The sequence below is a fragment of the Colias croceus genome, chromosome 22, assembly GCF_905220415.1.
Source record: "Colias croceus chromosome 22, ilColCroc2.1".
Classification (NCBI taxonomy): Eukaryota; Metazoa; Arthropoda; class Insecta; order Lepidoptera; family Pieridae; genus Colias; species Colias croceus.
Genome location: NC_059558.1, coordinates 8744190 through 8761239, shown reverse-complemented (window position 1 = coordinate 8761239; position 17050 = coordinate 8744190). Strand labels below are relative to the sequence as shown.

The window sequence follows — 17050 nt, the reverse complement described above, 5'->3', positions numbered from 1 at the left end:
TTTTGCTGGATAAAAATCAATTTCAAGTTAAGTCTTGTGCATCAATTATTACGACTTGGTCATTGGACCCATGACAAAACTACACATAGAAACGTATAAATATTTTTTACTAGCTTTCCGCCCGCGGCTTCGCCCGCGTTTTCAAAGAAAAACCCGCATAGTTCCCGTTCCCGTGGGATTTCCGGGATGAAACCTATCCTATGTGTTAATCCAAGTTACCCTCTATATGTGTGCTAAATTTCATTCAAATCCATTCAGTAGTTTTTACGTGAAAGAGTAACAAACATCCATACATCCATACAAACTTTCGCCTTTATAATATACTAGACTAGATTTCCGCCCGCGGCTTCGCCCGCGTTTCAAAAGGAAAACCCGCATAGTTCCCGTTCCCGTGGGATTTCCGGGATAAAAACTATCCTATGTGTTAATCCAAGTTACCCTCTATATGTGTGCTAAATTTCATTGTAATCGGTTCAGTAGTTTTTACGTGAAAGAGTAACAAACATCCATACATCCATACTTACAAACTTTCGCCTTTATAATATATATTATAAACTAGCTTCCGCCCGCGACTCCGTCCGCGCGGATGTCGGTCTTCGCGTGGATGGTTTATTTCTCCATTTTGAGACCTCTGACAATAACATCTTATAAATATCTATTGGACCCAATTCCCAAATACGGTTAGGCCTATAATAATACGCAACGTGTGTTCGCGGTTCTACGGAACAACGTCTATGGATAAAACTGAAAAATTAAGATTAATTTTTTTCTACGTATTTTTCCAGGATAAAAAGTATCCTATTTTACGCCCAGGATAATAAGGTATAATTATACCAAGTTTCATCGAAATCAAACCGCTAGTTTTCACGTGATGCCTTCACATACAGACAGACAGACAGACAGACAGACAGACAAAAATTTTTAAATCACATATTTGGGTTTGGTATCGATCCAGTAACACCCCCTAGTATTTATTTTTTCAATATTTTCAATGTACAGAATTGACCCTTCTACAGATTTAATATATGTATAGATATATATATTAGATATATTAGACTAGACTAGACTAGACTAGATTTCCGCCCGCAGCTTCGCCCGCGTTTGCAAAGGAAAACCCGCATAGTTCCCGTTCCTGTGGGATTTCCGGGATAAAAACTATCCTATGTGTTAATCCAAGTTACGCTCTATATGTGTGCTAAATTTCATTGTAATCGGTTCAGTAGTTTTTACGTGAAAGAGTAACAAACATCCATACAAACTTTCGCCTTTATATATATAGACCTATATATTAGAATATGTATTAGATATTAGATATATTAGATTGTTAGATGTTAGATTAAAAGTAAAAAATAAAAAATGATTTGATATTATTAATAATTACTACAAATTTACTACGTATATCCTTTCTTTTTAATTCAATTTTAGATTTTTAGTTCAATTTCTCCTAATTTTTTTTGTAAAGAGTTTATTTTATTTTTTAATTTCATAAAATTTTTGGCTAAAGTGATACTTGCATAGTATAGAATTGTTATAATATTCAGGTATATAACTTGTATCAACGGATGGATGAATGTCTCCTGTAACACAGGACATTTCCTAGCATAGGAGACATTGTTCAAATATTGCAATTAATTGTACCTACAGTACAGCTACTAGTTTATGTTTTACTTATATGTAAGTTATCCCATAATTGCATGTACATATGTATATTTTTTTGTTGTCAAATAAATAAAAGAATTTATTTATTATTTATTTTTTAGATGTGCTATTTACCTACTAAATAGTAATGTCGGTGCCAAGCAAATTTAAGACTTATGTAAAAGTAGCTATAGTTTTGATTTAATTATGCCCGGTTTACACGGGCTTAATACTAAGTGCTTATAGTGCTTGGCACCGACTTCAAACCTATTTAGTAAATAGCACATCTAAATAATATGTAGTAATTAATAATATCAAATCTTTTATTTTCGCTAAAAAAGGCTCGTTTTAATAACTTCTATAATTATATTGAGATACACTTGAAATTCCCAAACATGATGTTATAAACTTTAATGAGAAGTCTTAATCCAAAATGGCATAACAATTAAGAAAAACACGTTTTCTCGACACAAATTCGATGATGTTGCTAAATCATAGGCCTAGTGTGGCGCGTCGTCTTGCGGGTTGCGACATCCGCGCCGCCGGCCGTCGACGGAGTGGCCCTCTGTGGTGCTGTCGCCTGTAATTGCCTACGAAATACCGCCACCACGCTTCCGCTCGTCAAAACTTTCTTCTATGAGTCTATTAAAGTTTGAACAACTACATTAATTAATTTTTATGTTCGAGCTTCAATTGCATGATATATAAATAATATGAATATACAGTGTGGTGGTATACAAGCTCCAAGTGTATTTTTTATTTTTTTGTCCAGTTTCGCAGTTTCCACGCCTCGGGCAATATAGATTAAGGTTAACCATAGCCATCTTGACCATCATCTATACCAGCCTTTCCCAACCGGAGGTCCGCAGACAAATCAAGAAAATTACGAAAGGCTTATTTTTATAGTAGCCAGACTATTCAGATTTCAGACGGCCGGATTTTGTATTTTTCAGTTATAAGATGAAATAATCTGTCAAGTGATGGGTACTGGGTAGCTAAGCTATTTCATACAAAAGCACTGCAGCAGTTCAATCAATTTTTAAAATAATATAGATTGACCTAAGTATGTGATTACTGTGAATAAGTTTAGGGATCCGCGGATCATGGTAAGGTGGCGCTAGAGGTCCGCCTTTGGAAAAGGTTGGGAAAGGCTGATCCTAACGATGTAACCAAGCTTTTACGATTAATTTTGAAGATGAGCCGCGGCCGCGGCCCCGCGCCTGCGCCCGCGCCGGTCCGGAACACGCAATGTTCTTCTAATGAGATACACAACATCGCAAGGTCTTTCGAAGCTCTCAACTCCACCTTTTACTTTGGACACATCACACACATGAAGTATTTTAAAGTTATGTATAATATGATATGAGATGGCAAAGGTCGGATCAGACAACACACATTTTATATAACGATCTCTCAAATAATTGATTATCATCATTGGATAGATCACGACGGAATTGACATCGTTATTTTGTACCAAAATCCTTTAAATTTAATAAATTCGGCGATTATAAAACTTATACTAGCTAGTACCTAGCTATCCGTGGCTTCATCTAGGTATTCAAAGAAATTAAGGAAATTCGCATGGAAATTAAATGTTTCACAAACGTCAAAATCCTATATCGTTCTATAGCGTTAAGTATACATGTACAAATTAATAAAAATCAATAATCATATACCTAGAAGGTACATGAAATAATAGTGTGCTAACATTTAAATTTCAAGTCAATCTATCCACATTACTAACTAAGCGAAGTCGAAGCGGTTTGCTAGCACCAAAAGTAATTACACAAAAATTCAAATGTAAGATTTACGAAACTAGCTGTTTGTTGGAAGATTGTTTTTGTTGGTTATAAAATCAAATTATTTATATCCTAATAGAAGGCTACCCAAATCATAAATCCTTTCAAACTTGAGTTAAAAGTTGTGTAAAAAAACGCGACTTTCTTTACTATAATATTAGGTATAATGTGGGTAGGTATAATCAAAATATAATATAAGTATATCAGATAGGTATCGATCTTATAACAATTGTACACTAATGAACTTTTGGCGAATGCGGTACCGGCTCTCTAAACGTGAGACGTGAGTTATGTTATAGGCGGCCGCTTCGAGAAGATAAAGTAAGTATTCCACGATACGTATGAGCTTCAACGGCCTCCAATAATGTCAAGTGTCGAAAATGTAGCCATTCGAGTTATACAACCATATACAACCCACGCGAATATTAGGAGCGACCTTGAACTTGATTTTATATTAATGTCGATATGACATCTTCTTGCAAAAAACCTGGCGATAATGAATCAGCTAATAAAAATATTAGCTAATTAGTTTAGTTATAATTATTAACAAGAAGTTTTTGCAACGGGTAAGCGGATGCGATTGCGAGTTAAGAATGATGCGAGGTAGCTGATGTACCTAAATTTCGAGCGCATAACGAGACTTTTAGTAAATAAATCATCTTTGTGTTAAGAGGTATTTCGGCAAGAAATTTTTATCCACATTTGTTCCACCTGTGGTGACACTGGATCTTCAAGAATTAATACTACTTAAATAATTTTTGTGCGAGCTTGTGTACTTGATGTACCTATACTTAATGACTTGAGTTTTCTAATGTGAAAGTAAAGGTTTGGGGGCGGACCGTAATAATTCTAATGACATTTAACAGTCCAAATAAACATTATTTTCTTACGCAAGCGTGTTTTTAGCTCTTTAGCACGTATGTTTACAACGTTCGTACACGTTTATTCATCCATGTACCTACCTAGTACCTACATACAGGCGACTCTCTACCACTGTGCACTGGGCAGTTTGGACACTTGCCCAGGGTTAGATATTCATTCCTGCAGGCCACTAAAGGATAACCAATATTTAGTATTTACTACCAATAACAATTAAATTCAAATTTCTTTATTTGCATAATGTAGATTTACAAAGATGTTAGGTAGGTACAGATTACATGGCTCGTAATTGAGCGTGCAAATATATTATAAATTACAATAAACAATTTTATATCACACAACACTAGATCCCATTACAAAATTATAGTAGCTATTATAAATTTTTACAAACAAAATAACTCGGTCGAATATTCGGTTCGGAAATTAGTTACTTATTTTACACTAGCTTCCGCCCGCGACTCCGTCCGCGCGGATGTCGGTCTTTGCGTGGATGGTTTATTTCTCCATTTTGAGTAACTCGGACAATGACATCTTATAAATATCTATTGGACCCAAATACGGCTAGGTCTATAATAATACGCAACGTGTGTTCGCGGTACCTACTACAGAACAACGTCTATGGATAACTGAAAAATTGAGATTAATTTTTTTTCTACGTATTTTTCCAGGATAAAAAGTATCCTATTTTACGCCCAGGATAATAAGGTATAATTATCCCAAGTTTCATCGAAATCGAACCGGTAGTTTTCACGTGATGTCTTCACATACAGACAGACAGACAGACAGACAAAATTTTTTTTAATCTCATATTTGGGTTTGGTATCGATCCAGTAACACCCCCTGCTAGTTATTTTTTCAATATTTTCAATGTACAGAATTGACCCTTCTACAGATTTATTATATGTATAGATAATATTATTATAACAAAGATACAAAAGATGCACATATGAACAATACAATAAGAATACAATATTTAAGCCTAAGCCAAGTCCTCGTTCATCTTACATGACGTCAGAAATTCATTCACCGTATAGAAGCATTTTTGTTTCAGAAATAAAGCAATCCTCCATTTAAATTTATTCAGATTACAACTCCTTATATTTGCGGGAAAGTGATTATAAATTTTTATAGCCATTCCTACTGTGAACCGTAAGTTATAATTATGCTTTAGAAAATAAGTTGTGTCTTATGGCTCTGGCTTTTAAAGGAAATCAGATAAATCTATATTTATTCAGAGTATGTATTTGCTAGTACATACTCTAAGGATTTATCTGATTATACATAAATGTTTTCACATGCGTTACTTTATTTAATAAGTGGTGGGATGGGGTTTCGTGTTTTCTTTTTAGGTATGTCATAGTCGGTAAAGGAGCTGGAGTGCGGTGGATCGCCTGTAAGCACTACCACCACCCAACTACATTTCCAGAGGCCGATTGCAGACCTTGCGAGTTGCGCCTGTTATACATATAATCTTAGTTTAAAGGTACTTGGAAACCATTGGGAATTTTTGGCATTTTATTAGTTATGTTTTGAACAATATTACCAACTTTTATCTGGACCATATCTGGACATGAAATGTTCAATGTTCCCTTATTTTTGAAGATCCAGTATTTTCAGTGTGACCGGACATCGGTCGTATAGAAAATGAATAGATGACGAGCGTTTTTCCATTTGCATTTCCATTTCATTTTTACAATAACCTATAGGTATAGGTTACTAGATGCTACGCGCGGTGATGAAATATAGCCTATAACCTTCCTCAATAAATGGGCTATCTAACACCGAAAGAGTTTTTCAAATCGGACCAGTAGTTCCCGAGATTCATCATCATCAGCCCATATATGTTCCCACTGCTGGGACACGGGCCTCCTATGAGGGTACAGGCCATAATCCACCACGCTGGCCAAGTGCGTGTTGGCGGATGACACATGTCGTCGAACTTTTTAATTCTTCGACATGTCGGTTTCCTCACGATGTTTTCCTTCACCGTTCGAGCAGTGGTGATGTTGCAACATGCGCAGATAAATTGAAAAATCAATTTATTTCCTGCGCGCTCGCCTGGTCTCGAACCACGGACTTATCGATTCGAAGTCTAAGGTCTCACCACTGAGCCACCACTGCGCTGTTCCCGAGATTAGTGCGTTCAAACAAACAAACAAACTCTTCAGCTTTATAATATTAGTATAGATTATTAAAGGTAACTATTAGTTGTTTTCGATACCGGTAATACTTATGAATCATTCACTTATAAAGTAATAGGTAGTTGCAAAAATATTGGATGACGACAGCAAAGTTCGGAGTGGGCATTAGCTCCGATTATGGAAACCAATAGGTACCTACGGCACGCCGCGTGACATAGACATGTGACCTTTCTGATAAGGTCGAAAGGCAGAAGATGACTTTTTGTTAACGTATTACTACTTGAAACTGAAGATGTGTTTTTCTATATCTTTTAAAAATAAACATTTAATTGCTAGAATGTCAAGGTTATTAGATAATCGAATTCGACAGATACCTAGGTAATGGTTTGATGGTACGATTGTAGTAAGATTTTAGGGATAGGTTGTCATGATCGTACCCTAAAACCAGTGCAATTCAAGATAATAATATTATTGCATCGCGGGCGATCAACTCTTTAAAAAATGCTTCTACATACAGGTTAAATAAGTAATGAATCAATAGTTAAGTACATAATCATGGACCTTAGGTGATGGAATTAGGTGTAGGTTGAGTGGGGTGAGGCTGAATTGATGAAAGGTTTCATGAAATTTAATTTTAGCGTAGGGACCTAACTGTTACCACATTTTTAAAAGTAATTACCTAGTCATTAGTAATAACACAAAACCGCATTTGACCGCCTCCTTGGTACAGTGGTTGACGCGTGAGCGTAACACCGAGGGGTCCTGGGTTCGATTCCCGGTGGAGACAAAGAAAAAAAAAATGTCTCGGTCTGGCAGGACACAGAAACTGATCACCTACTTGTCCCTAAAGAAAATCGATCAGTGAAACAGATGTATAATGCATCTGCACCTTACCCCACTAGGGGACATGGGACTTCACTTAATAGCACAAAACTAAAAGTTATTACACAAAATGCTTTGACAAAGCCCTCGCAAATGTTTTAATACTTATAATTGTTTGTGAAAAAAAAATCCCACCAAAAACATAAATGTAAAAATTGGAGCCGAGTTCAATCGTTGACTTAATTTGCCAAAAAAAGAAATGAGATCTAAATGTGTGCCAAGTTCTGCAGACAGTCCAGAAATTTATTTACAAAGATGTATTAAGTTCTTAGGTTGACTGAAAACTCAATTGTTTTATTTTCCCTTAGAGAACAATGTTTATTCCAAAATATAACTTTTTTAATTTGAATAATATAATTATTTTCACAAAGCAAACAACTAATGACCTATTGAACCCCATAATTTGATGAGGCTAGTTTTTAGAACCTCACAAAATATAAACAGTATGTAAATACACTTATTTACACTGAAATTAAAACTAAACTAAACACTCATAATAAAGAATAAATAAATGTGAATATGTAAAATTATATATTATTTTTAACTGTATGAGCAATAAAGGCAATATTTTTATTACAATTTTCTTTTATTTTACGTTTACTAACAGTTTTGAATAAAGAAATCATGCAATCGAAGTAATCCGCCCTAGCGATACTAGCGCGAGTGAGTGTGATGTCAGAGGCGCTTCGAATCTACAGATGTTTCGTCCTAAAATATGTAAACTTCAATAATCTATATCTCAGTCATTTATTGATGGATTTCAAAATTTTTTTCGGCCACTGATTAGTTTTGATCTATTTTTTAAGACTAGTAAGGTGAATATACTATTTTCTTTTTTTTTAAACTTTTCCATTTTTCCATACAAACAAAATTTATGTCATTGAAAAAAAAATTAAATACAAATAAATTCAGTATTTTCTGATTTTTTCCTTTGTACACTCACTATTACCTAGTTGATTACAAAATTTGAACTTTCTAGGTCATCTGGAAGTGGGTTAGGTTTTGTATATATCTATAAGTCAGTCAGTCTTAAAAATTGCGATTTTTGGATATTAATATCTACGCAACTGTTTAATCTATATTTATGAAATTTAAGGTTCTTGTTTATCTTGAGCTCCTCTTGATATGTACCAAATTTGGTTTATATAACTTAAATAGTTTTCGAGTTATAAGGGGGTGAAAAGTGGCTCGAAATGGTTCGTGTAAATATACACACGGCTGCTGCTCGCCAGTTCTCTTCGCTTGAACTCGGCTTGACACGCTGCCGCGTGTCTAGATCATAATAAGTATTAGGTACCTAGTTACCATGTCAAGTAGAAATCGTAAAAGTGTGAATATTAGAGGTAACTTCGTGATTTTTTATCAAGTCAATTTTAATCTATACTAATATTATAAAGCTGAAGAGTTTGTTTGTTTGTTTGAACGCGCTAATCTCGGGAACTACTAGTCCGATTTGAAAAATTCTTTCGGTGTTAGATAGCCCATTTATCGAGGAAGGCTATAGGCTATATATCTTCACCCTAAGACCAACAGGAGCGGAGCCACGCGAGTGAAACCGCGCGGCAGAGCTAGTATTTTATGTTTTTCATCAAACAGTATCCTCTAAAATATCATCTAGTTTGATACATGTTTAATTTTTTAGATTTGGTCTTGAATAATAATAATAATATAACACGTAATATCATCACTACATAGTATAAAACAAAGTCGCTTTCTCTGTCCCTATTTATATCCCTATTTATATTTATTGTATGCTTAAATCTTTAAAACTACGCAACGGATTTCGATGCGGTTTTTTTAATAGATAGAGTGATTCAAGAGAAAGGTTTTAGTATATAATTTATTAGGTTTTAAACAACGAGGGCGAAGTCGCGGTAGGTAAGCTAGTCTAATATAAGATTGGTTGGTCTTTAAACCACCTCTTAATACTAACTACCTATATCAATTTTTTAGGAATTGTATACTGTATACTAGGTTTCACACATTTACATTTACATAATGTACCTACCTATTATAATATGAGTTATGTATTGTAATATTTGTGTTTGTTCTTTTATCATTTGAATACCTAATGGTTGTAGTACTAATATAGTTAGATAAATATTTACTGAAATTTGCTGCATGTTGTAGTAATTATAACCCCTTATTGCATGAATTATTGAGGAAATTAAATAAAAATTATTTTTTTGCAAAAAAGTGTTTATTAGACCTTACATTATGAGATCAAATTGAGAAAAAAAATTATTTACTTATATTATAGAAAATATGAAACTGCGCCATATATGGACTCGTATGCAGTGTTTGTTGTATTTTTTCTGTCATATATGGCTTCGTATGCAATCAGAAAAAAGAAACTAAGTAATAAAATAAAAACATATTCCGGACTAATTTCACACACACGGTTGCTAAGCCCCAAACTAAACTTAGGCTTGTATCCTGAATGCTAAGGCAACTGATATACTACATATACTTTACATAAATCCTATCCTACTAATATTATAAATGCTAAAGTTTGTGAGGGTGGACTTATATGTATATGTGTTTGTTTGTTACTCCTTCACGCAAATACTACTGAACCGACTTCTATGAAATTTAGCACACATAATATAGAGGGTAACTTGGACTAACACATAGGATAGGTTTTATCCCGGAAATCCCACGGGAACGGGAACTATGCGGGGTTTTCTATGAAAACGCGGGCGAGGCTGCGGGCGAAATGTTAGTACTTTATGTGGATATCTAAATAACACCCAGAATCACAGCCAACTTATACTTCGTGAAATTGCTTAAAACAATATTGCGTTTGTCATATAACATAAAAACCCGTTATATTTTTTACATAACGTGAAGGAACGAAATTGGAACAATATAGGCATAGCTGACGGGCGTTCTTCTTCCAAATTCGGTAATGACTAATCCCATCATTGTACAGAATCAAAGTAAAAATTTAGATGTCTTGCAGGAGTTTTTCGTAGCTTTTTTGCGGCAATTGGCGAGTCAGGAATACTGAGGAGACTCCAGAGATGCCGATGTTTCTAAGTTTTTGAGAGACGACTACGTCTTTTGGTAATAAGAGCTTTCCCTGACTTTCGTATTTGCTCTGAAACGGCTAATTAAAAATCATACAGTGGCATATAGCATGAGTCTGTATTTATTGATGATGATATGATATTTACATGCTTAGCATTGAGATAAAAGTGTCCAGGATCGATACTGGAACAATCAGCGAAAGTATCCTTGAATGCATACCAAGCCACATAATATGACATAATATATTTTGGACGGAATGCATACGAAGCCAAATATGACAGATTTGGAAAAGTACAAAAAACATGATTAAAAGAAAAAAATCAACCTAACCAAATGTTTAACCTTATTTTAGAACACATTTTAGAATGACTAAAGAATGAAGTAATATTTTTTTTCATGGCTTTACTCACCTTTTTGATATTGAAATCTTAATTTGAAAATCACAGTTTTTTCCGCGCACCCAAACCGTCGCACGCGCTAGACTAAATCTATAATATATCTGATGGATAATATTTACACTGTATAAATTAATTCCAATTCCAACACATTCCAATTCTCTATGAAATGCTGTTTAAGATGTAAGGTAATTTTTTTAGATATTGTTTATAGTTAGCCTTTAAAAAATTCATAAACTTCGTCGTCCATATATGGCTTTGTATGCGGTAAGGGGTTAAGATTAAATATACCTATATTATATACATTAATTGCATGTATAGGCACGGGTCTCATCCGCCATTGGTCAATAATAAAAAATACATGTTGCATTTTCTTTTTGTGTTCATTTTATTTTTTTAATACATAATATGATTTTGGCTTTAAAATTAAATTCAATGTATTACAATATAAATGTATTCATGATATTTATATTTCTAGCACTTAGAGTGCCTGCCCGGTGCCCGGACACAGTCTAGCACTTAGTGTGCCTGCCCGGTGCCCAGACACAGTCTAGCTACGATCATGTTTTCTGTATTTCATTTGTAACATTTTAATTATGTTGCACATACAATATTTTACAACCAGAAAAAAGAATTTCCGAAGCAAGAGATTTTAATATATTATTTCTTTCTATACAACACATATAAAAACTTATTGTAATGAATTTAACATGTTTTGATTCAAAATATGAAATAATATGATTTTACAATATCAACTTTTATGTATTGTATTAATATGAATTCTACACTATGAATACTTAAATAATCTGTAGGTAAAATATTGTAATCCTAAAAATATATGCTTATTTATCTTATGATGCAACACCTTTGTCTCATTAAATGCAACAATGCATCAGACATTATAAGTCCAAGATGATTTGCAAATTAAAACATAATGAGGTAACAAGCTCATACTTTGATCGTCCTTATCATGTTCATATTGTATATAAAAAGTAGCCAGCACGCTACTGTGGTGATGGTTACCGCCGGCTGTTGCCCCTCTGGTGCCCGCGGCCCCGCACATATGTCTTGTGCTGGTGTTTGTTGCTATGTTCTTGCGAGTTTTGGTTGAACCGTTCATTTTTTGGCTGCATTTGTTGCGTGCTTGTTGCAGACGCCTGCGACGTGGGTGCTACATTCCTTCCTGTAGTGTGAGCTCCGTTCGTTCTGTCTTGAGGCCCCGCAGCGGCGGCCGGCGGAGCTGGCTGAGGTTCACTCATATTGACTTGTTCATTGAATAGCATACAAAACTCTCCTACTTTCTGTATATCGCCTGACTTGCCAGAATAGAGAGTGAGAGCCTGGCGCCAGAGGGAAGCGTAGCCGCGCGTGAGACGCACGATGTCGCCCGGTTGCAGCAACGCGCCGGGTTCGTCCCAAACAGACAAGTTTACAGAGGCTGACGCGTCCGCCACGCGCAACGTACGCACCTCGCGCGCTTCCTTAGTCAATGTCGGCGGTCCAACTTCTAACACTATGAATATTGCGTTAATATTCTTCATACCAGGCTTTAAATCCTTAATTTGAACATACTCGGTACTACTCATTCTTAGTTTTGAATTTTTGAGAACAGTCAAATTTTAGTGATGAATATTATCTAAGGAAACGGAGCTAAACTTAAAGTAGTGATAGCAAAGAATTTTATGCGAAATGTAAAATAAAAGATCTTTTAAAATTAAAAGATGAATCAAAATGACATCAGCTGACAATTGCTGTTTATTTTACAACAATTGGACCGATTTATGCAAAAATGATCCAACCCACAATCTCGACAATTTCGAGTTTTTGAGACTTATGTACTCTAAATAAGGTATATTTTAACATATCAAAGACTCGGAACTCTATGTTAATAATTGACGAAAATCCGTATGGTCCAAACCACAACTGTCATAGCGAACATCATTTTTTCATAATGCATAAAATGTTTCAAGCTATTAGAATCATTTTTGCATTTTCTTGGTTGCCCTGATATAGGTTTTTTGTTTTTTGCTATAATGATTCAAACTACTTGGAACAATAATGCTTTTTATACAATATGGAAAATATTATAAAAATCATTCTGCTTAAATGTTCCAATAACCTTGAATCATTTTAACTCAATTCCAAATAACATTCGACTACAGAAGTATACTGATTCAGACCACATGACTATTCTATTTAATTAAAGAAAAACGAAAAATTCAATTCTTAAAAAACGATTCACGGTTAAATATAAAATTATCATTAATATCTCGGCTAAAAAGTAAACAAAATATTATTTTTATACCGAAAACTTTAATGAAATACGTATATAACTATTTGAACCTTCTATCTTTTATTGCATTTTTTTGTACCTGCAATAAAATTGTATGTTTTGCATGAAATTTATTCTATTTTTTTAGAATAATGTGGTCATGTAGACAAACTTATTGAAGATCATTTTTGCATATTTCTAAACCAACCATTTCAAATGCGCTAAAGTTTTGCAAAAAAGATTCAAGTTTTGCAAAAAAGTTACTGTCAGTCTTCGAAAAAAACGCAATGACAGAGAAATAAAAGATAAAAGAGGAGAAACAGCAGGCGGATGGAATAAAACGCCACAAAGACATATTGAGCTTATTATCGATGTTATCAAAAGGTTGCCAAAATACGAGTCACATTATCGTAGAGAAAAGAACAGCGATGCTTTATATCTGCAGCCAGGAATGACGGTACCAAAAATCTACGAATTGTTCAAAATAGAATTCGAAAAAGAATTTGGAAAAGATGAAAAATGTCCATCCTTCAATGTTGTTAGACATATTTTTGTACAAAAATTCAATTTGAGGTGCAAGAGCCTTAAGAAAGACACGTGTAACAAATGTGATCTTTATGAAATGACATCGAAAAATTCTACTACCTCAGCTGAAAGAGCAAATGCCCAAAGAGAAAAAGAAGAACACCAAAAAATTGCCGAAGATTTAAGGAAGAAGCTGAAGGAAGATTTTGAACAGGCTAAAACTTGTGAAGAAACTGAATGTCTGACTTACGATTTGGAGAAAACCTTGCCTTTACCTAGAATACCGACCAATATAGTTTTCTACAAAAGGCAGTTATGGGTATAAAACTGCGGTATACACTCGGCTTCCAACGGTGTTGGGAATTGTTTTGTTTGGGCTGAAGGCGAGGCAGGCAGAGGGGCCCAAGAAGTGGGTTCATGTTTGAGGAAACATATTAAGTGCGTGCTACCTCCTACAGTAAAAAAATTGATTTTGTGGAGTGACTGTTGCGGAGGGCAAAACAGGAATATCAAAATCGTTTTGATTTTAAAGGCTTTATTAAATAGACACCCCACTCTCGAGACAATCAGCTTCCGTTACCTAGAATCAGGACACACTTTCCTACCAAATGACAACGACTTCGCTAAAATTGAGACTCGACTCAAGCAATATGAAAGGATATACTCCGTGGATGATTATATTGCCATTATGAAACAATGCAAAAACAAAAATCCTTTACAGGTCCATAAAATGGAAAGTTGTGATTTTGTTGGATCTCAAATTCTAGAAAAGAAAATAGTTAATAGAAAAATATTTAATGATAAGAGCAAAGTAAACTGGCTCAAAACAAGAGAAATTTTAATCACAAAAAAGACTCAACATTCTTTGTTCATGAGAACTTCCTTTAATGAGGACTACAAAGAACTGAATATTAAAAAGAAATTAAAAGGCGTTGATTTGGGTGTCATAGAAGAAGATTTGCAAGAATTATGGCCTTCAGGAAAACTGATTAACAAAAAGAAGTTAAACGATTTGAAATCGTTATTCCATCTCATACCAAATGATTGCATTGGTTATTATAAAAAACTGAAGGGAGACGATGCAATAATAGACGATATAGATGGTTATTGTGATGAACCCGACTTTGATTTGGATGAGGAGTAGGGTAACATTTGTGTTTTTTTAAATAAAATAAAAATAATAAACATTTTTAAGCTTTAATTTTTGTCATAGTTTGGAACATTTTTGCATTTTTCTTTCCGCAGCCTACACAGCTAATTCCATACAAAATGTATTATGTAATAATGGTCCACGCGCAAGTTTTCTTGAATATCTACGAAACTATTAAAATTTATTTACTAAATACATGCATGTAAATTAGTTTAGAACACTTAGAATAACATAAAATTAAAAACATAACATTTAGAACTACAAAGCCAGAGAAATACCGAAATAAACTTTAAACTCTATTATCTCGAAATGAGGTTAGTGTGGACTGAATCATTTTTGCTTAAATCGGTCCAATTGGCAATTGTATGATTTGTGACTTGTGTGAACTGTCAACAGTCAACTGCCACAGAGCAACTAATACACTGGAGATTTCAGTATGAACATTAACTTGAAACAAGAAAATATGACCTTAAATAACGCCTGTATGTTTTTTTATCTCTTTCTGTGGGGGTGACCAAGTTAGGTGTGAAAGGGATAAAAAAACATACAGGCGTCATTCAATGTCATATTTTCTTGTTACAAGTTAAATGTTCATACTGAAATCTCCAGTGTATTAGATATAAGTTTCTTGGTTAGAGTATATTATTATCTAAGATTATAATATACTATCTATAGAGTGCGAACAACGAAGTGCGAACAGTAGGCACAGGTGGGAACAACACGACGTTCCCGCCGCAAGCGTTCGTAGCCGTGGTTGAGTGCTATCGAAGTGCGTTTCCCTAGGGATTTTTTTCATATTTACGAATAAACATGGTGAAATGTGCAGTTCGATCTTGCAAGAACTATACTAGAAAAAACACAAAATTTTAATCCAGTATCACATTAATTCATCGGTGAATCGATTGTTGTATTTATTTTTATGAAAATAAATCTAGTATCGCGGGGGTGAAGGGGAAGTGGGAGGCGGACACGCGCAGGCTCGCTCGCGCACCCTTCGCGCACCTCACTGCCGCCACGTGATCGTAGTGATGTGACTTGACCAACGCTGAACTCGATAGTTATAATTATAATATTTTAACATAATATTATTTATTTAACTTTAAAATTAAAACTCTTTTAATGTAAAATTTAATGTTAAATGTTAAATGTATTAAAAATAATTTCGTGGTGTGTTTTGTATATTGGAATAATGTTAATATTAACTTGTAATATTATGAATGCGAAAGTAATATAGTGTAAATGTAAAGTATGTAATGTTACAATATTATATTTTAACCGCTAAATTGATTTTTGGAGATTTTGGTAGGTATAGAATGGATAAAATTGAATAAAAAAATTATTAATATTGTTTATTAATTCATTTTAAATTATTAATTATTTTTTATTTTTATTTAACATTTTTTAAATACTATTATTATTTGATTTATTAAAAAAAAAACCCTAAACCCGATCTTTTATTTTATTAACTTTTATATTTAAGAAGTCCACACGTTTTTCAGATAATCCAATTATTAAACTTTTTTTTAAACTACTTAAATTAATACAAGACATATTTAAATGAAATAAACACACTTTATTCACTTGGCAAACAAATTAAAAATTACAATATATTTATACTTTATTCATACATTTCTCCTTTATTTACATATTTAACATAAAATTTACTTATGAAACATATTTATTTACATAACTTATCGATAGCTCAACACGCAATTGATATCTACCCATCCCTATTTGTCACACACACATCTATATACTTAGTAGGTATCTATAGCTCATCTGCCTACGATGCGCACTAAGCAATTTGTGCAATACACGCGCTCTATACTATCCGATATCGGATATCGGAAGCCGATAGCCGATATCCGATATCGGACACAATTTGCCCTTTGTAGTGAATTTTAGAACTTTTTTATATTAAATCATGTATGACTGTTATGTTCTTATTCAAATAAAATAAAAAAAAATTCAACTCAGTATTAAAGCGACGAAACTAGCAAATACAAATTCAAATTACATTTACAAATGTAGGTGCTGTTATTACAATTTTATAGTGCTAATATTATGTTCATTCTACCTAATATCTGGGGGTGCAAATATTTAAACAGAAATAAATTAAACTAAACTAATTCACAGTCACAGATTCCGCAATGTATGTAGTACCACAGACTAATAATAATATAGCCATGACAACCAAAATAGTAAACAAGCTCAAAAGTCGCCGCCAAGAAGGTCGCCGCGCGTTCTTGACAAAATTTAGGGTCGCCGCATTCTAATTCTGAAATTTTAGAGAAAACTGAAAAAAATTGCCGTATTGTAAATATTTCTTTTCAATATAA

At 33.8% G+C, this 17050-nt stretch overlaps 1 protein-coding gene across 1 annotated transcript; it reads right to left on the bottom strand.

Moving 5' to 3' along the window:
* Nucleotides 1-9953: 9953 nt before the first annotated feature.
* Nucleotides 9954-12528, bottom strand: LOC123701864 (SOSS complex subunit B homolog). The gene has a single exon (XM_045649447.1). The coding sequence runs from the start codon at nt 12348-12350 to the stop codon at nt 11784-11786; it is 567 nt and encodes a 188-aa protein (XP_045505403.1). The 5' UTR covers nt 12351-12528; the 3' UTR covers nt 9954-11783.
* Between the last annotated feature and the right edge of the window lie 4522 nt (nt 12529-17050).

Excerpts from the sequence above, each read along its gene's own strand:
- LOC123701864 (XM_045649447.1), bottom strand. The coding sequence starts at position 12,350 with ATGAGTAGTACCGAGTATGTTCAAATTAAGGATTTAAAGCCTGGTATG.